Source organism: Mauremys reevesii, linkage group 18 (assembly GCF_016161935.1).
Source record: "Mauremys reevesii isolate NIE-2019 linkage group 18, ASM1616193v1, whole genome shotgun sequence".
Lineage (NCBI taxonomy): Eukaryota > Metazoa > Chordata > Testudines > Geoemydidae > Mauremys > Mauremys reevesii.
In genome coordinates this window covers 3,724,883-3,748,615 of record NC_052640.1, presented here as the reverse complement: position 1 = coordinate 3,748,615, position 23,733 = coordinate 3,724,883, and the positions used below count along the sequence as shown (strand labels likewise).

Below are 23,733 nucleotides of genomic sequence, written 5' to 3'. Positions count from 1 at the left end.
TAGTGTTACTGGACATGCCAGTAACACTATTTTTTGTAAATATTTCATTCTAATTTGAAACAATGGTTTTTAAGCTTTCTTTGTAAATGTATAATTCCACCACTGATTGGTTTCCTAGATGGCTTGGATGAATCTAAATCCCCCAGCCCAGAACAAATGGATGCACTGAAAGAGTTTGCAGGAATCACTACTGAACTTTCAGCCACTGAGAGCCTTGGTACCCTTGCATTTCTCTATCTGTACCTGTCTATTTCAGCTAAATATGGGTAAGAACATATTCATCCTCAGAAATGAATGCAGTGTCCTAGGTGTGCATGGTTCCTGTTAAATTTCTGTTCTCTAATTTCACAAGAAATTAGACCTCTAAAGGTAAAATAAGAAACTAAAGGGGGGAAACTTTTCTTTGTGTACTTAGGCTCTTACCTTGTTAGTAACTCTGAGGTGGAATAGCAAAATTGTGCTGAATGGGTGGAAATCAGCAAGGATATGCCCAAAACATGATTAGTCATAACTGAGACATAGTGCTAATATTCTAAATGTGGCTAACACAACAGTTGACAACGCTACAAATTCCTAAAAGGGCTCTAGAAATGTGATCGGCTGTATGTACTAATGATCTCAGCTTTAGCAAGAGAAACACAATCCTGAGCTCAGTTTTGGCAGTGAAATAATCAAATATTGAAGCATTGTACAGGTCTCTAGCTACATCGGGCTTCATATCACAGCCACTCTGAACATCTTGGTGATAGTAGGAGTTGAGCTATGATCAGCCTGTTCTAAAAACGCATGTCCTTACCGCTTTAGCTATTGGAAATTCTCCTTCATTTTTAGCAGTAGGGAGCCTATTACACACAATTAAGCAGTTCCAGTTCTATCCAAAAGAGGGCAACAGTACAGACACTAGCTAGCTCATTAAACCTACTGTTACTGATGTGGGATCCTAAAATGTTTTATTTTAAAAATATATTTACACAAATCTTAAGGGTATATTTACAGTGCTATTTATGGTGTTCTATTAATAAATCACCCCCAGCACTGGGATAAAAACCAATGGAAATGAGAGATCCAATTTAGCTAGGCTTTCTTCTAGCACAATGGATTTGTAAAGCTGCTCAGCTGTGCTAGCTGAAAGTTCAGGAGGCCCATGTCTGTCATATACTTGTGCTGGTGGTGTGATCACAGCAATTTTAGTTTGCATCTGTTGCCTTTGATCTCCAGAATGTTACTGGCATTTTATGCAATGCATTTTAATGTGTTTCAGACAGATACCAAGCGTGGAGATAGTGGTGTGGTCTGAGCTGCCCACAGGAGCTGGGCTAGGCTCAAGTGCCGCCTATTCTGTTTGTTTGGCAGCTGCCCTGTTGACTGCATGTGGAGCCATTGGCTGCCCAGTGGAGGAGGAGAAGTCCGTAGTCAGGTAAAGCATCTGTGAAAAGCCTGTGTGTCTTGGGTGTGTAGAATTGGGGTAGCATAATGTTACCTAAATCTCCAGTGAGAAGCAAATGAATGTTGCCTGTTTCTTAACTTCATATTCCTGTCTCTCTGAGCGGGTGGCTTGAAGTTAGTGACATTGTGTCAGGATACAAAATGTGATTCCAAGACATTACTTGTTAAAAATGTTCTGCTTTAGTGTCTGAAGCAATGATTTACAAGATTATTCAGGTACACAGAGCCAAGCAATGTGATCTCTCAGTCCCCTAGTATATTTTTCAGCAAACTTCTATCTGTTCATTCAACATACTGTGCTAGCAAAAATGCATCTTCCAAACTATACTGGACGTGGCATAAATATCTGCACCTCTTAATTGTAATTTGTAGTTTGGACACAGTGTAATTTTCAGTTACTCTTTTGCATTCAAACTGTAAGTGAAGCTTCTGTAAGGGGCTACTACAAGGTGGGTGCATAACTGGCTGGATAACCGTACTCAGAGAGTAGTTATTAATGGTTCCTAATCCTGCCAGAAAGGTATAACGAGTGGGGTTCCACAGGGATCTGTTTTGGGACCGGCTCTGTTCAATATCTTCATCAACGACTTAGATATTGGCATAGAAAGTATGCTTATTAAGTTTGCAGATGATACCAAACTGGGAGGGATTGCAACTGCTTTGGAGGATAGGGTCATAATTCAAAATGATCTGGACAAATTGGAGAAATGGTCTGAGGTAAACAGGATGAAGTTTAACAAAGACAAATGCAAAGTGCTCCACTTAGGAAGGAACAATCAGTTTCACACATACATAATGGGAAGAGACTGTCTAGGAAGGAGTATGGCAGAAAGGGATCTAGGGGTTATAGTGGACCACAAGGTACATATGAGTCAACAGTGTGATGCTGTTGCAACAAAAAAAAAAAAAAAAGCAAACGTGATTCTGGGATGCATTATCAGGTGTGTTGTGAGCAAGACACGAGAAGTCATTCTTCCGCTCTACTCTGCGCTGGTCAGGCCACAGATGAAGTATTGTGTCCAGTTCTGGGCACCGCATTTCAAGAAAGATGTGGAGAAATTGGAGAGGGTCCAGAGAAGAGCAACAAGAATGATTAAAGGTCTAGAGAACATGACCTAGGAAAGAAGGCTGAAAGAATTGGGTTTGTTTAGTTTGGAAAAGAGAAGACTGAGAGGGGACATGATAGCAGTTTTCAGGTATCTCAAAGGGTGTCATAAGGAGGAGGGAGAAAACTTGTTCACCTTAGCCTCTAAGGATAGAACAAGAAGCAATGGGCTTAAACTGCAGCAAGGGAGGTTTAGGTTGGACATTAGGAAAAAGTTCCTAACTGTCAGGGTGGCTAAACATTGGAATAAACTGCCTAGGGAGGTTGTGGAGTCTCCATCTCTGGAGATATTTAAGAGTATGTTAGATAAATGTCTATCTGGGATGGTCTAGCCAGTATTTGGTCCTGCCATGAGGGCAGGGGACTGGACTCGATGACCTCTCGAGGTCCCTTCCAGTTCTAGAGTCTATGAATCTGTCATCTTTCATAGGGTCTTCACTTATTATATTTTTTCCTTGCAACGTTAAGATACGTGAACTCATATAAACTTAACACACATTCCTGTATATGGTCCTATCTGTATGGAAGCCCCTTTATGGCCCTGTTCACCATCTTCCACCCTCTCATCAAAACACACTTCTGCTGTGAGGTCTGTAAACTTGGATCTTCCCCTGAACCTGATTGAGCAGGTAAGGAATAAGACCATGTAACAGTTAACCTCAGCAACTGCATGATCTCCCTTCCATAGTCCTTGCCTTCCCAACCCATCAGTCCTCCTGCAGGGTCCCACCATCTGTCCTTGTGTCTACTTAGGACCCAATCCTGCAATTGCCAGTGCACAAGCCTCCACTGAAGCCACTACATGGGCACAGGTATGTGCCTGTGCCCATCCCCTGAGTTGCGCACACACAGGGACAAGTTGGTTATTTCTCCATGGAGTTCAGTGTACATATGGTGCTGGAGGAGCAATAATGAACCTTTCTGATTTCTTTGGGACGTTGTATCAGTTTGTTCTTTACAAGTTGTATGAGTAACAAGAGGCATTTGCCAGCAGGGCCTGGCGTTGTATTGCCCAGTAAATTATGCTTCAGTGCCAGTAGTCATACACCTTGGTGACACTTTTCTTCTTCCCTCTTCATCAGAGGGGGAGAATCCAGTTTAGAATTAGACAGAGCCATCAACGGTTAAGAAAATAATCCTGTTTGAGGAATAGTCACAGCCCCCTAGCAGTTAAGGGATACCAGCCAGAAGTGTTTTGAGACCAGATGTTTGGCAGTGTCCTTGTCAGCTACAGTGACAGATGAAAAGTATCCTTGAAGTGCAGTATTCTGGAGAAGGAGAGGAAAACATCACTCCCAAAGAATGCCCTGTGATGGAGCAGTGATGAGTCAGGACTGGGGTAGATTGTGTAACCTGTGGCTAAAGCACATGTTGGCTTCACCTTCCACAGAAGTATAATTTCTACTCTTCTTTCTCTCTCTCTCCCCTTGTAAAGGTCTGTGATTCTAATCACCACTGCCAAACAGTACAGTCTGTTCACAGATGCATAATGCAAGGGCAAATATTAAAAGTTGCAAGTGAATTAAGGAGCTGTGTGTGAAATTCAAGCTGTTCAGGCTCAGACACCTCCCAGTGAGATGAAGATCTCTGCATGAAGGGCAGACACATGTTCTTTTGGAGAGCTGCATCCATTTACATTATGGTGCAACACTTGATGCCACAGTAGTTGGAATTTATTTTAATATTTCCATTATAGACGTTTGATTTTTAGGCCTTAATATCTAACATTTCAAACTGCATTGGTCTCTCATATTTGGAACACAATGGGAGCCAATACAGGGTGTTTTTATTAATGACACACAGTATGCCAGTAACATGGCTCTTTATAAAGTGGTGATTGAGCAGAAAAAGGCTTAAATTGCATGTGCCTTGAGAATTGTGTTTTTTAAATTGAAGGTATTAAGAGAATTTGGTGCTGGGTCAGAGTACTGGGATCAAGGGTATCAGTTTAGCCACAGAGCATTAGGCACTACTGCAATAGATAGTAGAGAATGGCCATTCATGAAAACCTTCTCCCCCTAGCTCCATTACTGTACCTCTACCATAATGCTATGGGAGAGAAGGTATGTCAGTCCCCCTCCCACCCATCTGAGTTCTTGGCCTCTTTTCTAGTCGCTGTCAACGATGCTGACAACTGTGACAATTGCTTGTGTGATGTAGGCCCCTGTCTGTCAGGATCCACCAACTCATTTCAAATACACCAAACGCTGATCTGACACAACTGTTCTGGATCAGTACCAGCAATCTATAGGTGGAGGTTCTGTGTCTCATTATGAGCCCTCCAGCCCTCATCACCCCACTCTGCTGTATAAATACTTAGCACACACACACACAATCCATACATAGTACCACATGTACTGCATGCTCTGCAAATTCCACAAATCCACCCCGTGCACTCAAAACGACTGCTCCAACAGACTAGCGCACATTGACACTGATATTAATATCAGATGTCTCAGCATCAATTGTAGTCTGCACAGTTCAAAGTTAGCTTTTGGTGCAGTGAGTATGAATTTGACAGGTTTTTAAAGTACAAGGACCGAAATAGGAATTACATGATAGTGCAGAAGCACAATATAACAATGAGAATAGTTGGTGAACCATACTGAAGCAAGGGACCAATACTGGGATCCCACCTGCTGCTGGCAGTGTTTTCCTGTATCTCCCCACCTCTTGAGATCTCATCGGCAAACATCTCATTATCCCTCTTATGCCTAAAGTCTCTTGATTTTTCTCACTGCTGTTTAATCCTGTGACGCGTTTTGGGATATGGATCATACAACCAACATTGTTCAAAAGAAATTGTAGTTTGCTGTAATACTGACCTGCTTTTAATACTCCCTTGCTGAAGGGCTGGTCTTTTTCTCTGCACATTCTAGTTAACTCTAGTCTTTGCCGGTGCACGACTGCCATTTTCCTCTCCTCTCCAGCCTGTTTCTCACGCCATGTACAAATAGTAACGCTATATGGATTACAGTAGTGTGTTTAGGCCATCGCCCCATTGTTCCTGGCACTGTACAAACAGATAACTATGAGATGGTCTCTGCCAAGCAGAGTTTATAATTTTAAGTTGAGACAACAGGTGGATGCAGCAGGCAGACAGGGAAGCACAAGGTATAGTGCTTCCTACTTCTCATTTCCCAAGCCTTAACTGCTGGGGGCTGTGATTGTTCCTCAGATAGGATGATTTTTCGTAACCATTGATGGCTCTTCTCTCTCAGCTGGGCTCTCCCCCTTGGAGGAAGAGCGAAGAAGAGAAGTGGCACTGAGGTGTATGCCTACTGGCAATGAAGCATATCAGACATCTAATTACAGTATCAGTGAGGAAGGGAAGTATTATTCCCATTCTTACTGATGGAGACACAGAAGGCTAGAGTCTAATGTCGTGTTCAAGACCACAGAAGGAGTCTGTCAGATCCAGGTGTTCCAGGCATCTAGCCCTTTGCTTGCAGTACTAGACTCTTTTAGGTGGAGATTTAACCAGACCCAGCTGTGACACACACCGCTCTGCTTGGAATCTTCCAGAACATTTCCTCACATGCAGCCTTTATGGTGCCAACACTCAGTAGCGGTTGCTGTGTTCATACTGATTCCATCTTGTGATTGTTAGAAGCAGATGCACTTAAGTGTGTGGCTTAGATACGAAGGTGATCGGTGCCTTGGATGGCAGTGCTCCTTTTCTGCCAACTGCTGCTTTTACTGGGCTGAGCACTAATTCATCCTGTTAGTTAGTGCAGGACTAGGATTAATTTACTCTCCCCCGCAAGGTGTCCCCTTGAAGTGATATGCTGCACTTCAGTCTGCTCACATGATTCCTGTTGCTCTTTATGGCTAGTGGACTCCTTGGTTCCTGTGGCATGTTGCCCGATTGTAGTCATTTAACTGTTTTCTTGCCTTTCAGGTGGCCTGAGGAGGAGTTGGAATTAATTAACAGATGGGCCTTTCGGGGAGAGCAGGTCATCCATGGCAAGCCTTCTGGCGTGGATAACTCTGTAGCGACTTGGGGTATGTATTTTTCAGTCTCAATCCATTCCTCTTTGGCTTTGAGTACAGGTGCTTTCACTCTGAGTAGAAGAGGCCAGTACTCGGGCGTTGGGAATGATGGCTTTTCCAGTCCCCTTCGGGCACTGCTCCATAACTGGTGCAGGGAGATTGGATGGGATTTGCTCTGGGTACAATTCCTAAATAGCAATTCAGCAAAGAATCCAAGGGGCCTTGCAGACTGCAGTGAAACTAAGTGGTCTTTCAGTGTGCATCTCAAATAGCTCACAGCCCTTTATGCAGGGAGTTTTGAATATATAAAAATGTATCCAAAATCCATCCTGCAGACTGACTGACTGTGTAACCCCGGTCTCTGTCCTCTTGGCAGACACTGGATTAGAAACGGAAGAGCACGAATAAAGCCTCTTCCCTGCACCATCTTAGTACCAAATCCTGTTCTGTAGTTTTCCTCTGTGTTGTTGCCAGCCTGCTGTAGTAGAGACTCACTGCTTATTAATGGCGAAGAATGAAGGTAATGTTACTCCAGAATAAACCCCTCATACAGTAGCAATGTTAGTAATACTTTTGCCTCCTCAAGAGGGGGAGAGAATAGTCTGTTGGACTGATTGGGGATGGAGGGAGGAAGGAACCAGAAACTCCCCAAGTTCTGATTCTAGCTTTGATCTTGAAGTCATTTTTCTGTGACTCAGTTTCCCTATCTGTAAAATGGGAGTAATGCCCCACGGGGTGTTGAGAGGCTTAATTCACCAACGTCTGACTTACTATATGAATCTTCCCTCATTCGCATTAATGTTTTGGAAGAGGAGCCCTCATGGAAATAAGTGGAATTTACAAATTATGGAGCAAATAAACATTAAATTAAAAAAAAAAATGTATGTACTTGGTTGCCTATACCTTAGTCTTAATTATTATGTGCAAGTGTGCTGTGATGCTCTGTGTGGGAGTGTTTATTAATAATCTTTTTAATAAGACTTCATCACAGCCACTCTATCAAAACATTGGGAAGTGGAGACTGAAGTAGCAAGCGTGCTTACTGGTGGGGTTCTGTTGGGTTACTAACAGTTATTCTTCACAAATATTCACACTCTGCGCTGAATCTGGTGTTTAATGTGTTTACATCTACCCCAGAAGTCTTCATTGGTCTAAAATAACAAAGTAAGAATCAAATGAAGACTTGATTCTAACCTAACTCTCTCCATTTGAAAATCTCTTTATCTTCTGTGGCCCTCCAGTACAGGAAAGCAAAGGGTGAAGGCACCAAGTTACTCATATTTGGGCCAGATCTCCCACTGAAGTTAATGGAGCTCTGCCTGTTCACACCATCTGAGAATCTGGCCCATTGTTTTGCCTGTGCTTCTTGCAATTAACTTCTCATGCTGTAGGTTAGTTTCTGCAGATGAAAGACTCTATATACTTTATTAAACACATTATTTTCAGATGTGTTGCATACTTTAACTATGTATGTATTTTACTTTAGGTGGAGTGCTCCGATTTCAATCAGGAAAAATCACATCATTAAGGAGGTAATATTAAAATTATATACACACACAGAACATATCTGTCAAGTTTATGGTCTAAAGGTATGAGAGTAACAAAATAATGCTGAATGGTGTGAGTAGGAATCTTGCAGCCAGGACCCTCTAGTGGACCTCTCAGGTAGCTTTAATGTGTTGAAAACCAGTTTTGTTGTCTTGGGTTGGGAAAGAATGAGGCCAATGAAATGTTTGGTCATTGTCTGAAGTTAGATTACAAGGCAAAAGATCAATATTAATTTCATGGCCTTATAGGCAGCAGGATCAGGTTAGCTCCTGGCAGCAAATGACATTTAAAAAAACAAAACAGAACCACAATTTCTTGCTTATTGAATTTTAGAACCGTACAAAAACCAAGCTGCAAAGCCCTGAAAAGAGAGAACAAACCCTGGTTCAGAATGCTCTCTATCTCCAACCAATGAACTATAATCCAGTGCCATTAAAATCTTTCACAGTGCATGAAATTGCTCTGTTAGCAGTTAATGTCTCCGGCTGGCTGGTCTCACAAATGGTGTTTCAAAGGAAAGATATTTTAGCTGAAAAACATGGATCTCAGTAAGCAGGTTTGTCATATTGGTAGAACAAGCACAGTTGTATCAATGTATGTGTAATTGAGAGCACCGAGCCCCAACCCAGCAAAGCACTTGAACGCACACTTACTGAAGTTAACAAGACTTCTCATGCTTAAGTATGTTGTTTAGATTATGGACTTAAATAACCAGCCTGTTCTAGAGGGGTGATAGTCCAACAGCCAGACTGTCTCCTGTGACTGAGATGTTCTCGATGCAGCAGAGAGGGGAAGCTCTCATTTTATGGCTCCTTCATTCTCTACTCGCCTTCATTCCGGACTAGGTTAGAGCAGTCTGTAGGTGAGATGGACCTAAATAGGAGTCTAGAGCACTGTGGTGAAAACCTGGCATCAGCTTCAGATACATTTTAAAAATGGAGGGTTTTACAGATTGTACATTTTTTTAATATTTAAATCTGTACAGTAGCCTTTGTATTTTTTTGGGGCGGGTGGGGAGGACAAATGGTGAGAAGCTGCTAAAATGATCAGCAGTGAAATAGTTAACCATGTTGACAACAAAATGGACACCATTAGGCTTCAGAGCAGACAAATCAAAATGGCTGTTCACACCTCTCAAAGCTGTTGTTTCAGTCTGTGACAAACACAGGAAGATGCCACTGCATCAGTTTATGCTTGTCTCACATTTTCAAGTTTATTTTCATGATCACAAGAGGTAGGCACTTCATTTTTAAAAAAGTGGAGATTCCAGAGCCTAATTATGTAACATTTGTGGCTGTGGAATAGCGGAATACATGGGGCCCCTCCTGTACGTGCAGTTACTACATGCATTAAGGTTGTTTGACCATGGCATGAACGGGGGAGTAAATTTGTTGCTGGATGTGGAATAAACCTTGGACGTTTCCCAGTTATGAAGAGGAGAATGAATTTCAGAATCTTTGTTTTGTTTTCAGAGTGCCGACTCTAAGGATCTTATTGACCAACACAAAAGTCTCTCGGAGCACCAAGATCCTTGTGGCAGGTGTCAAAGACAAGATTCTTAAGGTGCAGCATCTTTTTTGGTAGATGACAGTGACATGGACGCACATCTATTAATTGGGCTAACCCAGGGGTTCTCAAACTGGGGGTCGTGAGGTTATTACCTAAGGGTCATGAGCTGTCAACCTCCACCCCAAACCCCGCTTTGCATCCAGCATTTATAATGGTGTTAAATATGTTAAAGTGTTTTTAATTTATAAGGGGGGTTGCACTCAGAGGCTTGCTGTGTGAAAGGGATCACCAGTACAAAAGTTTGAGAACCACTGGGCTAAACCAATGGTAGCAAGGCAGTACGTTGATTGTTGGGGGAGGGTGGCGGGGGGAGAGTTGACCTGCAGTTAGGAGTAATCCCAGGATCCCTTCCAGGGGGGTAGCAGGGTGTGCATTGCTGCATTTGCATGGATTTCTTGGAAGCTGTTGTTTAGTGGTATTACTATGTTCCTTCTGGCATTGCTGCTGCATGAGCAGGGGGAGGGGATGTAACTTGGGAGGAGAAAGGGTCCCCCCCCCCACACACAAAAGGAAGAGTAGGTCAAAATATCCGCACTAAGGTGATGCGTTGGATCTGACACTGACTGTAGAGTTTCTATGTCACTCCAGCCAAGTCCGCTTAACAGGACTCCTCCAGGAATTGTCCCTATATCTGGCTTTCTATTCTCAGTGGCATGGAGTCTCAGCTATTATGCAGTTCTGATATGAAGGATTTACTTCTCATCATTCCCTGTGATGAGCAAGTATTAATCCAAACTCTGTGCCAGAACTTCCCTTTTTTAACTAAAATAAGGATCTGGCCATGACTCTTCCTGTTGTTGCAGTGACAAGCAGCTTGGTGAATCCCAAGCATTCAAAAACCATGTTCGGTGCCAAAGAATCATGAGATTTTTAAAAAATCTTTTTTTCTTTTGTAATTTGCTTTCTGAATTTTAGAACCTTTGAGCTTTGTTTCCAGGATTGTCTCTGCAATCAGAGGGCTAGAAACTTTATTGGTGAGAATCTGTTTTCATTTAAAAAAAATCCCTAACTCCAGGAGCTTGGGGCTTTAAGAAAAATGCCAAACATCATTAAGCTCTCAACAAAATCACAGGAGTTTGCAACCTTGAAATACCAAACCTAACCCTATTTCTCTCCATTTCCTCTGACACCCCAAATGTGACCAGCTTCTGCTTTACGTCCCTTATTGCACATGAATTGTCCAGCCTCGGAGGGCTTGGCCCACCTCCAGCACAATCGCAATGAAGCCACGGAACACCACAGAGCTGTCTTCATGTCTCTCATTTTCTTCTTGTCACAGTTTCCTGCTATAATGAACCCAGTGCTTGCCTCGATGGATGCAATTTCTCATGAGTGTGAAAGTGTTCTAGAAGCGATGGCTGAGAGTCCATCACAGGAGTATTACCCTGTGCTAGAGGTAAGGGACACTCTCGCCTGTATTTTTAGACACTGTTATAGTCGCACATCAGAACGTCATTTAAAGATCATTAGGGTTGGGAGAGATTTCGATAGCAGGAAATGTTCAGTTCAGAGTGAACCACAATTTGTATCTGCTATCATTAATGCACTCCCTATGTCTGACGTAGTTAAGGTACTGTTGCTACCTCCTGTATATAACACTTGTTTGCTTTTATTATTCTTTCAGAGCCATAAATTTCATTTCCCTTAGTTGAAGGGACACTGAGTTAGTTCAGGATCAGAATGTCCCCTCCCTTAGAATGATTTGTGATTTGATGGCCAGTAGCCCTTTGAATTGAAAGTAGGTCTTTATAAAACCACCATTCTCGTTACTGACAAAGCCAATACAGAAGCACAAAACTCAGCAGCCGCTGTTTGTGATAGACTAGTTAGAAACCATCCCCCGCCTTGTGCTTGTCCTGTCTCCAGGCTCAGGAGAGCAGATAGCAATTGTTGTGCCCAGAACTGTTTTGACATTGATGCATGAAGTGAATAAGATCTGTGTTCATTTTGGCTCCATTCAAAGCACGGGGAGGCTGTTGTGGAAACGATTCTTTCAAATTTAAGACACCTCCCTCCCCCGCACATGCAAATGTATGGGGCGCTGTCCTCAATGTTCTGATTATAATGAAGTAATTATTAGTTAGTGTTTGGAAAACTTAATTCACCGACTGCATCTGTTGGGACATGTTTCATTATGGCCAGGTGGATGAACCCACATCTGGTGTGGGAGTGGGGGAGTCCCATGTGCTAAATGCTGAACGCTTAGGGTGCTCAGAAATAGAGGTGTTGATAGGACAGAATTCAAGCAACAAGGCCATAAATTGCAGTGACTTGCTTTATTGCAAGAACAGCTGGCTGCTGCTGCTTCCATTGCTAGAGGTTTGAAAGGGTAACTTTTGTTTCCCTCCCCCTGCTGTATCCGGTTGTGAAGGCCGGAGCCTCCGGCGGAACAAGAAACAATCTGTCTCTCTTGCTGCTGTGGATGGTAATAATTGGAGATATACCAATCTCCTAGAACTGGAAGGGACCTTGAAAGGTCATTGAGTCCAGCCCCCTGCCTTCACTAGCAGGACCAAGTGCTGATTTTGCCCCAGATCCCTAGGTGGCCCCCTCAAGGATAGAACTCTCAACCCTGGGTTTAGCAGGCCAATGCTCAAACCACTGAGCTATCCCTGCCTCCCTCCCCGTGGTGAATAGGTGGAGATGAGTGCTTGTACCTATCATGTCTGGGGAAGATAGAAGGATATGTGGATATCGCAAGGCCAGATAGAGATGGTGTCAGGAAGTGAGCCTGGCGGATGGCTGAGGAACAACAAAGGCAGTGACAGTTGTGACAAGCTCAAAGTCTGGGCCAGAAAGAGTGCTGAGGGCCATGGAGAATGAGTGGAAGCTTTGTGCTAAAGCACAGGACTGGCATTCAGGAGTCCTGGGTTCTCTGTCACATGAATCCTGTTTGAATTTGAGCAGGTCACTTAAGCTTTCCGTCTCAACATCAGTTCTCCAGTCTATAAAATGGGGCTAAGACACCCTCTCCCGCAGAGGTGCTTTGAGACTTCCATTGTCAGTGGCTGTAAATGCTGTGAGGCCCAAGGTGGGGAGGGATAGCTCAGTGGTTTGAGCATTGGCCTGCTAAACCCAGGGTTGTGAGTTCAATCCTTGAAGGGGCCACTTAAGGATCTGGGACAAAAATCAGTACTTGGTCCTGCTAGTGAAGGCAGGGGGCTGGACACAATGACCTTTCAAGGTCCCTTCCAGTTCTAGGAGATAGCCTTTTTTTAATAATTGGAGATATACCTATCTTGATGCAAAGTTTATGCCACACTGTTCTGCAGTCAAAATGGCAGGGTTTGCACAGTGCTTATTCAGAGCATAATGGTTGGAATTTTCTCCCTCACATTTTCATGCCAAGGCTCTCCTGTGCTACGTTGCCACGCTCCATTCAGAGCCACTTACAATGCTGTATAGTCTCGTAGAGTACATTCCTTAGGAAAGAGAGATCTTCTGGGAGAGCTGTATGCAGTCAAACCCTGTGTGCAGGGTGTCCTATGTGAGATGAGTTTGGTAGATCTCAGTCAGTTCCCAAGGGCCTGTATCAAAATTAGGATTTTGCTTTTACCACTGCACCAAGATGGTAAATGATTTTGTATGAAAGCTGTGTTCTGTGTAACGTAGTGGAGTGCTACCTAATGGTTAGATAAGAAGAGTTCAGATGCAGTCTTCTGTTCCTGGGCTTGCCACTGAGTTGCAGTGTGACCTATAACAATTCACTTCACCTCGGTCCTTCATGAAAGAAGGGTTGTGAGGTTTAGCATGAAGAGTGCTTTGAGATCCCCAGATGAAAGATGCTAGAGAGGTCCTGTTTAAATTACGAGGAGGAGGAATGCTGCAGTAAGTTGGTTTCTGTTTGTCTTGTGTCTGAAGAGCCCACAGAGGCGTGGTTGATTATATGCTGCATACATACATACCTATATTTTTGACTGATGCTGTAGCTGAAATGTGCAGTTCTGGAACTCTTTGTACTTGAGCCGTTGAACTAGTCTGCTGTGTCATAAGCTGTCATCTGACTCCTGGCAGATCTTGGATTGGAATATGACAGGTGTCTTGGATCATCATAGACGGCATTGCGCCCTGCACTCAGGCATATAAAGAGGCCCCCTGGATGGAGGTCTGTCCAATCCAGCGTACGGAGCTTGCAATGCGTACGTGCTAAACACTGCTGGCTAATTCCTCTTCCCTCATTTATCTAAAGTATGTTGCAAATTGGTGTGTGTGGTGGTGGGGGGGGGGGTATTTTTTTTTTTTTGCAGCATGCAATACCCGCATGGTGTTTACAGGAGACCCATGTGGGACTGGATAGGTAGCCACGGTGATTGACACCTTCCATGCTGTCCTGTAGCTCTGTGCAGTCAAAGCATCATCCAAAGGCACACCACTGCCTACAGCATATGCTCCTCAGAAGTCAGGTGGCGGCATTGCAGACTGGGTATGCAAAAGAGCAAATACCTGAAATGATATAGTGTGCTTGGCCTGCTGGCTATTCAATTGGCTGCCTATTTAACATCGCCTGTGGCTGCCAGCTACTCCCCTCTGCTACGTTCTGTCACTGTATCATGGCCCCGTTCTGTGTAAAACCTTAAGGCTTCAGGATTTTGTGGCTAGCAAACTCTTACTCCCAACACTACCTGTTCTGATGTGTTTGAGAGGAAGGACAATCTTGTGGTTAAGGGAATTCTGGGTTCAGTTCCTGATTCTGCCACAGACTCACCGTGTGACCATGGACAGGTCACTTAACCTCTCTGTTCCTTCGTTCCCCATCTGTAACGTGGGAATGATGATCATTCCTCACCCCCCATTTGTCTGTCTGTTCAGACTGTAGGTCTTCTGGGCAAGGTCCATCTCTTCCTATGTGTGTTTTGTACAGCATCTAGTACAGTGGGGCCTGATCTTGGGGGGGCTTCTGCGTAAAGTTGTGATACAAATCATTCCATTTGTGGTGGTCTCAAGTGGCAGATGGATCCAGTTCAGAGCCAGAATGGCTAGTGTGACTGGCTAGAACCAGCAATGGGAGGTGATGGGTGGGTTGAGCTTAATTGGGGCTGGGAATGTTGATCTGGCTCAGGCTGCTCAGTTGCTGCCTATTGACCTGACCTGTTAATTATAATTGTGCCCATTCATGTACACTTAATTAATATCCTGTGTGTGGGCTTCTGGTGCTGCTTTAAGAGATTTCTTCTCTCATCCACTCGTGTCTCATTACCCTGTTTTTTCAGTGCTCTGCTGGTAATGGTCTGTGCCTTGCATACGGCAGCATTTCAGCCAGCTGCTCTTTTTCAATTAACTCCTTTAATTCTGAGCTTCCATTTTCTTAAACAAACCCCCCCACACTTTATTCTTATAATCTTTCAATTTCTGTGTGTTTAGTTCTGTGCTAGCTGCCAGTTCAGCCCTGTGCTGTAATGTTCTGTGTCTAGAAGGCAAGCGCATTGTGAGCAGTGCAGGCTTCCCCCATCAACGCTGTCCAGCCAGTGTGCCTAGCTAATCTGTGGGACTGCTCATCTCCGGGGGAAATGGAGTCGTTCAGTCACCAGGGCCCATTCAGTCCTTGGCCTCTCGGAAGCTGCCATTCATGCTTGGTTTTGTGGTGTTGGATACCTGTACGCTGGGACTGGACTTAGTCTCTCCAACTCGTGTATTAAAGGATGCTGAACAGTTATTTGATTGTGATGACTTTGGATCCAGATTGCCAGGGGCTGTATTTGAACTGCTCACCAGAGGTGAAAGGGTCTGTATCCTGTTATCGATCTCCTGGGCCATTCATGCCTCCCTGCCACAAGCAACTAAGGCCTGGTCTACACTAAGGGGGGTGGGGTGTCGAACTAAGGTACGCAAGTTCAGCTACGCGAATAGCGTAGCTGAACTCTAACTACCTTAGTTTGAAGTACTCACCCGTCCAGACGCCGTGGGATCGAAGTCCGCGGCTCCCCCGTCGACTCCGCCACCGCCGTTCGCGGTGGTGGAGTTCCGGAGTCGACGGGAGCGCGTTTGGAGTTTGATATATCGCATCTAGATTAGACGCGATATATCGAGCTCCGAGAAGTCGAACGCTAGCCGCTGACCCGGACGGTAAGTATAGACGTACCCTATCTGTAGTAACAGCAGGATTTGGACGTGAGTAGTCCTGTAGCTATTGCAATATCCTGGCGCGCTGCAGACCTGCATGAGAGAGGAGCCTCAGGGTTCTGGCTGCTTGCATTAGCTGGGCTTGTGAATGCTGTAGAAATCTTCTCAGCTTTGGAAAAAGGCTTGCTTTGTACTTCCATAGCCATAGATGGTCCCAGAATGGAGGACTGCAGGAAACGTTTAAGATCCTGACTTGGGTTGGCCAACAAATACCTAGAGTACCTGCCTCATGCTGGAGGAAGGCCCCTGGGTCTGGGTCCTGGATCTCTGCCTTGCAGTGGGGAGAGAAGTGCTGTATGATACAAACAAGGGAGATTTTAATGTTGCTTATCACTGCCTTGGCGGTTCCACTTTCTATCACTGGAGCTGGATGGATTGCAGAATTGGCCAGGAGTGGGAGCAATCCTAGCACGATTCCTATCCCACAGCTAGGGAAAGATTTCTACGGTGTCCTGTTCGGTGCATGCGTAGCAGGAGAGAGAGGAAGCAGGCCAAGACTGCCGAGGGCTGGAGTTCAGTGCCTGCAGTGAATGGCAGCTCTCTTGGCCCTCTGCTTCCTGTGCCGCCCCCCCCCCCCTCTCTTTAAGACATTATAAAATGAACTGATATCTGTGTCGGTGCAGTAGTCGCGGGCTAGACTAGAAGCCTGAGGTTGCTAGTGGGCTCGGTCTCATTGTTCAGCATTTGCGTGGTCCTGAGCAGCATTCCGCTGCCCGGCTTCCTGTTGCAGTAAGATGTGGCAGCCTGTCAGTGACACCCTAACGGGTAGCTGAGCTCTGCTTGCAGGCGCCTTGGAATAGCACCCGCTATCACTGGAGAAGAGACTGTTCTGGCGGATTGAGATCCAGAGCTGCCCTTGGGGGGCTGGCGAATCAGGGCGACTGCTCTTTGGGGGGCACCCCCAGCCCCACCCCTTCCACCCAAGGGAGAGTGTGCCGGGAGGGAGAGTGCACGGCACTGCAACTGCAGCCTCCTCTGCCCCAGGAAGGCGGGTCGCGTGGCCCCAGCACCCTGGAGACCAGCGGCGCTGCTGAAGCGGGGCCCTGGGGGGGTGGAGTGTGGGCGGGGCCATGCCTGGCTGTTTGGGGAGGCATCGCCTCCCCTACCTGCCCCCCCGGTGTGACTGATCCTGGAAGTGACAAATTTGTCACTTCTGCCCCGGGTGCCGCATCTCCTCTCCCTTTCCCCCCCCCCCCCCCCCCACCGGACCTGCGATCCATGTGGTCTTGTTGTCTTTGCTTTGTTTTAAGGAGCTCTTTGATATAAACCAGCATCACTTAAATGTGATTGGAGTTGGCCATTCCTCACTGGACAATGTGTGCCGAGTGACCGCCACACACGGGCTGCACAGTAAGCTGACTGGTGCTGGAGGAGGTGGCTGTGCAATCACTTTGCTAAGACCAGGTCAGAAATCCTTAATTTACTACTAATCAGTTAACTCTGTCTTCCTTTTATCTTGCCATAGAGACATAAAGGGGCACTGTTGTAATTAAAAAAAAAAAAAAAAAAAAAGCCTTGTCAGCACCTAAATTGTTTAAACCGATTAAAAAAAATTAAAACCTAATTTTGTTCTTTGCTATTCATAGAACTGTTTTACATTTCTCCAGCTGAGCTTGTGCAACTGGTTGAGTCATTTTCACTTTACTGAGAGCTCCGCTTAGATGGCTGGCAGAGCGGGGCCTTTACTATCACTGTGCAGTGTCTGCTGCTGAAGTGCCCATATTAATACTTGGGTGCCATAGCCTAAAAACATGTCACCACATCTTAAATGTGTGGGAAATAGGTTTGTTGAGCTCTTTTGCCTGTGTGCATTGGGTGAGGGATAGGCTAGCGGTGCAATATACTGGTGATTGTCCATGAACTGTGTGTGTACTTCTGCCCTCTACTGGCTGGTACGAGAACTGCTCAACTGTTACATAGACCCTGTATTTCTAAGACTTGATGGGGTTCTTTTTTTGGAGCAGAAAGATCTGTGTGATGTATAGTAATTGTGTAAAATCCATCATGGTCATGAACATGGTAGAATAATGGTTTTCAACCTGTGGTCTGCGGATCCACAGACACCAAGACTCCCAAAGGGGTCCACATCTCCATTCAACATTTTCTGCAAATGAAAGAAGGTTGAAAAACACTGTGGTAGAATATGTAGGTGGACGCTCTTGCACTGGTTTGCTTATTAATTTTACATAGGAATGTCCTATTTAAAGAGCAGAAAGGATGTATGTATAAACTGAAAATGACATGTCTCTGCACCTTTAGAATACCACTCCATCATAGTGGGACCCTGAGATGATTGGCGTGCTAGAAACTACTGGGTTCTAAAGACTCCATTAATGTCTCCTGCCAATGAAAACTTAAGTCAAACCTAGTGGTAAATTGGCTGCTCATTAATGTAAGAAGGAACAGATAAAATGTACCCCTTTATGCCCTCACCCCAAACTTAACACATTCATTTCCTTTTATGGCGATACCATTTAGCCCATATTAAACATGCAGCAAAGCATTTCCATCTCCCAGCGGTGCCCAAGCTGAACTTAACTGGCTGGTGTAACCTCCTTTTTGGCAGACACAGACCCATTGATGATGGAAGCAGCCAGACAAGATCTCAGTGCCTGTGGATATGAATGTTGGGAGACCAGTATTGGGGCGCCTGGAATATGTCTTCATTCGCTGTCATCTTTGAAAGCAGAAGTTCTGCATGTCTTTAATTCGGTTTAAGATGACATGGACTCTGACTGTACCCTGCCTTCCTGCCCCTGCAAGTTCAGAGCTTCTTAACTCTTCACAGGAGTGGCCACCCATGGTGCCGAACACACTTCAGAGTTCAGCTTACGTTGTCAGTCTGAAATATTTTGCCCCCTTTTCCATGGCTGTGAAAGTGTCCTCGTGAGCTGAGACTGAACCGAGTTCAGACCTGGCGTATCTAACGGGGCAGCTCCACTGAAGACAGTGGAATTATTGCTCTCACCTATCCCAGCTGTGAGTATGGCGCTGTGTCTCAGCCTTGAAGCTGTCTTTAGTAAACACTACAGTGTTAACAGTGGGCACAAGAGGGAGGGGTGTGTTAACCCTGGTGTCCTGGCCAAATTCCAGCGTGAGTAATTACGTTTTGCCTCCCTTCGATGCATAGTGGGGTATCCTCTTTGCTTCGCCTTCGCCTGCCTCTCGAGACCAATGTGAGGCTGGAGTAGTTAGTGTGCACAGAGTACCGTGAGAGTTTCTGATGAAAGGCACCACAGAATGCAAAGCATGAGACTGCTCCTGTGTTTCTACTAATGCTGTTAGAGGCACTGCTGAGATTAAAATATAAATAAATAAATGATGCTTATCTGTGTCACTAATTGAATCTCAGATAATTCAAGTGGAAGAAAGTGAAATTCTAATACACTTTGCCCCATTTTTTTGTTTCCTTTAGCATATCCCTTCTCTGTCTCGGCTGTTGTGTCTGAGCAGGCTTGCTGTTTGTAGTCTCATGGTCCGGTTCTCACGCTAGTAACACCACAAAATCTGCAGGAAGATGTTTAATCCCAAAGGCACTTTTCCTTTATTTTAATTTCATGTTAGTATTTCTGTTCATAGTAGATTTGTTAGAATCCCTGGGTTTTTGTTTTTTAAACAGTCTAATCTTTGGTCACAAATGCGGATGTTAAGGACCTGTTCCTTCTACATTCCCAGGCAAAGGTTATGTCAATGGATGATATCTGTTACTAGTCATCCTTCCTTAATGCCAGAGGCGCTTGACCCATAAAGTAAATCAATTTCCAAAATATTTTTGCAGTTTCTTAATTGATGCTCCCTCTAGTCAGGTGATCTACTTTTCCAGTGCAGAGTCAGTATCTCTTCCATTACTTGTTTTGTTAGCCTCCAGTTTTGGAATGGGCTGTTGTTCTTCACCCCTCAACTTCCAAACCAGACACCTGACCTCTTATGTAAATGGTGTCTTAATCAACAAATTGACACCTGAATGTGTCAAATGTAGATTGCAGCCTGCATACTACAATTAGCACCATGCTTTCCCTCCTCCCACTGCTTCTATATCGAGCCCTGGCTAGATAAGGGCCCTGTGGATGCCACTCACAATTGTAATTCAGCACTGAGAATTGGCACCCTTGAAAAAGCTCCTTTCCCTTAGCGCCCTGGCTAAGCATCCCAGCAGCCCAGCTGTGTGGGTAGGGCAAGTAACAACTGTTTTAGCACAGTGGGTTAAAGAGCTGCCAATGCCTGGGGGGAGGGAGGGGTGGGACTTCACAAATTGATCTGCAGTGCAAATGGTGCTGCCTTTAGCATCTCCTATTGTGGGTTTTCTTGCTTTTTTCAAGGGTTACAGACAGTCTGTTTCTTCAATGCAGTATGAGCTGGATGGACCCACTAACTTGTTTTAGGGCCCGTCTACATGGAGAAACGTACTAGCAAAATATTCCAGATACACCTCCACATGGGGAGCCATAATGGTATAGCTACAGTGGCATAATTATACAGATGGAGACTAATAAAGTCCCTATGTAGACAGTATCAGAGGGGTAGCCGTATTGGTCTGGATCTGTAAAAAGCAACAGAGTCCTGTGGCACCTTATAGACTAACATGTATTGGAGCATAAGCTTTCGTGGGTGAATACCCACTTCGTCAGACACATGTAGACAATCCCTTAGACTTCTGGGACATCTTTTTGTGTGTAACAGCATTGCTGAATGTCCTAATATGTAATCAAACAATGTATCTCCTCTTCTCCCCCCACCCCCCACCCCCAAGAAAATCTCTGTTCTCCTAGAACCAGGGTATGTGACCTGTCCTATTGTTAGGCTTGGCAGAATTACATTTTTCACTTTTTAATAATTTTGACACCTAACATCGATGTTTGTTTGGGGTTTTTTGGTGGGGGGGGGGGGGTTAAGCATTTTTTTAGACTTATTTTTTTTTATTTTATTTTCACAGTTGCAGGAAATTTATGCAGGGGGTCAGGTAATTGGTTGTAATAGACGGTGAGATTCAAAAAGTTAAAGCTGTGTAACTGTTAAAACACAAATTGTCAACATCATGTCAAAATATACAAAGTAAATATCCTTTAAATTAAACTCGTAAGTTCTCAAGTAGCACTTTTCTTTCTTTGCCATCTGTAAATTTTGATAGTTATCAATAGAAATTTTTTGTCAATTTGTGTGTATACAGTGAAACTGACATTTATTTAACCTGACGTTTATTGACTTTTACCAATAAAATCTAATCTTTCCAAGTGTACCTCTGTTGCCTTTTGTGTGCTCATGGAGGTACGGAGCCATCTTGCATCTAGGCAGAAATGATTTGATCATACAATTTCTTTTTAAGTGTTTTTAAAAAAAAACCAACCCTTGAATTCAGTTCTTTTCCACCATCTCCTTGCGCCAGCGCACACCCCCATAACTGTCTCTGTGTTAAAACTTGTCTCGCTGGCATAGCACGGGCCTTTGGCAGCTAATCCAGGGCTTGAGAGGCAGAGGGCAGTTTTCGCTTCCTCCTAATTCTTACTCTTCTGTGAGTCTTCCCTCCGCCCTCCCCCAGCTCCTGTCTGTCTGTCTATCTGTGTGTGTGTGTGTGTGTGTGTGTGTGTGTTCCGATTTTTTCTTTTCTTTTATGTGACTCTAGTGCTGGAGCTGATGGTCATCTCTCCAGCCACTGAGCAGTCACAGCGCCAGCGGCCCACGCTACGCCTGGAGTGGCTCGCCTCTTGGCATGAGCCCATCTTTGCTTTCCCTGAGTGCCAGTGGAGGGGTCTGTCTTTGATGCAATTATCTTAGCTGAGACCATGAAACTCATGACTCCATATTAGCCACCAGAGAGCCATCAGATGGTAACCTTCAATCACTGGTAACCTGGGCTAGATATTCAAAGCAGCAGCCTAGATAGGAAGCCTCTAATTCCTGTTACTATTCTTCTCAACCATTCAGTTCCCCTCTCCTTGCCCTCACTAAATAAATGTGAGCAGTGAGTGTGACACCTCCATTTCATCCTCTGGCTCTTTGTTACCCTAGCACAACTCCTCGAGCTATGGACTTGGTCCTGGACAAAACAGAGCCGTCCTGCTTGGGAGGAATCCATCTGACCTCTGGCATCTGTCAGCCAGTTTGCAGCCTGTCTTTAACTGGGCTTGTGTTGCATGTGATTGTCGGTTGGTGAGATTAAGATGTTCAAGTGACAAAGGACCTGATTGGCTACAGCCATGAGGGGGAAGTGACTTGAATTGTGCTTGTGTTAGCAGAGTGCAGGTTTGTGCTACAGTATTAGCATTTGCAAGGGCAAATACCTCACCCAGGAGCCACATTCTCCTCCCAGAGAGCAGCTGCTGCCTGTTTGTGTGAGGTAGCGATGGAAACCATCACCTGAGGTGGCCAAATAGGGAACTGTCTTCTAAATGGATTGACTTTGATCCAGTATCCGGATCTTTGGTCCCTTCTCTTTAGGGAAAGGAAAATGGTCCCAGGAATGACGGAAGAATTTCTAGAGTTATTTATAGTACCACAACACCTAGGAGCTGATCGCTTACTACAGAATTGTCAATTCTGACAATGGCTGCTGTGCTCTCAGCCTTCACGATGGGAGCAGACAGCCCCGCAGTGTTTTTAAAAGGGTCGTGCCCTTTACAGCCATCAATTGCGTCAATGCTTTTCTGTTGCTGACCACAAGGGGGCAGTGGAGACCCACCCTTCTGAAATACCAGGAACCTGTGCTTCCATCTGGCCTGGTTTCCAAGGCCGGGCCCTTGGACAGTGGTTGGGAGGCACCTTTGGCATAGAAGATATCGGCGTCAAGCTCTGATAGGTCCACTTAGAAACCGTTAACAGAGAGATCAAATTTGCTTCTGCCTCTCAGTATGTTTGATTTGACGGGTAAATCTTGCCCGGAAGCAGGGCAGCGAGTTATCTGTGCCAACAGCGGGGCCATAATTGCGTAAGTCAGCAGCTGGAGCCAGTCCCAATTTATTAGAAGTAAGCATGGACTTAACAACTGGCCGCAAGTGCTGTCTTATTTATTTATCTTCCTCTCCCCTCCCCCCCCCCCCCCCCCCGGTTTAATCAACGTGATTGACATCAGAGGCAGTTTTCTGCTTACTTTTCACAAATGTTCTGTCCAAACGGTGGATAAATAACCTTTTCAATTGCAGTTACGTTTACAGTGGGTCTCACCCAATTAATTAATTACACACCCTACTAATTACATAGAGGAGTAAACTGAGGCAGAGAGAGGATAAAGTGATTGGTTATGACTCTGATTAGCAAGAGCCAGGCATAAAACCCAGAAGTCCTGCTCCCCTGCTCTAGCCACAAGCCAGCGCTGCCTCCATGGATCTCTGTTCTGCCAGCGCTGCTTACAGCTGTCATACTCATCTGTTTAAACGTTCCTGCTGCGGTTGGCTCACTCTTGTAAAGTGGACAGGTAAGAAGTTCAGAATGAGGCAGCATTTGAACAGCCGCCTCTGCAGTTTAACACACAGAGCATTTGAAGTGCAAATTACATTTTGCGAGTGTCTCCCCCCCCCCCACCTCATTGCCCCATCCCCTCTGCCTTACCTTGCAGCTAGTCTCCCCAGCAAAAGAGCAGCCGCTTCATATATATATTTTTTGCCATGTCTTTCTCTTTTTATAGGCTCATTTTACAGATGTGTAATGGAGCAACGATTTCTGCTGAAGGATTAGGCTGGTAATTTGGCTAATTTTTCTTCAGCTTCATTTTTCATGTTAGGAGCTTTGCAAAAAGACTAACAATCCCTGCTTGGCCTCTTAATAGCCAGAGCAGGGAGGAAAGGTTGGAGTCTAAACTCCTCCTGTTGCAGAGGAAAAGAACATGTAACAATCCTTCAAATCGCTCCTTGCTTGGGTAGTGTTGGGCTTGGCTGTTGGTTCTGAGTCTGTCTGGGGATGCACGGTGGTCTGGTGACAAGGAAGCTGGGTTGTTTGAGATCTGGGTTCTAATCCTACCC

The 23,733-nt window shown here is 44.9% G+C and overlaps 1 protein-coding gene across 6 annotated transcripts in view; it reads left to right on the top strand.

Moving 5' to 3' along the window:
- The window catches only part of MVK (mevalonate kinase), a 56,058-nt gene that overhangs the window by 1,585 nt on the left and 30,740 nt on the right, over window positions 1–23,733 (top strand). For 3 of the 6 annotated variants that reach the window (XM_039504963.1, XM_039504962.1, XM_039504961.1), the window contains exons 4-11: window positions 119–266; window positions 1,262–1,417; window positions 6,453–6,556; window positions 8,031–8,076; window positions 9,565–9,655; window positions 10,941–11,057; window positions 17,032–17,185; window positions 18,348–21,017. In XM_039504963.1, coding sequence (XP_039360897.1) covers window positions 119–266; window positions 1,262–1,417; window positions 6,453–6,556; window positions 8,031–8,076; window positions 9,565–9,655; window positions 10,941–11,057; window positions 17,032–17,185; window positions 18,348–18,499 — 968 coding nt within the window. In that variant the 3' untranslated portion in view covers window positions 18,500–21,017. Of the gene's footprint in view, window positions 1–118; window positions 267–1,261; window positions 1,418–6,452; window positions 6,557–8,030; window positions 8,077–9,564; window positions 9,656–10,940; window positions 11,058–17,031; window positions 17,186–18,347; window positions 21,018–23,733 lie in introns of those variants that run through there. The other 3 variants (XR_005589533.1, XR_005589534.1, XM_039504964.1) reach the window with 1 other exon arrangement.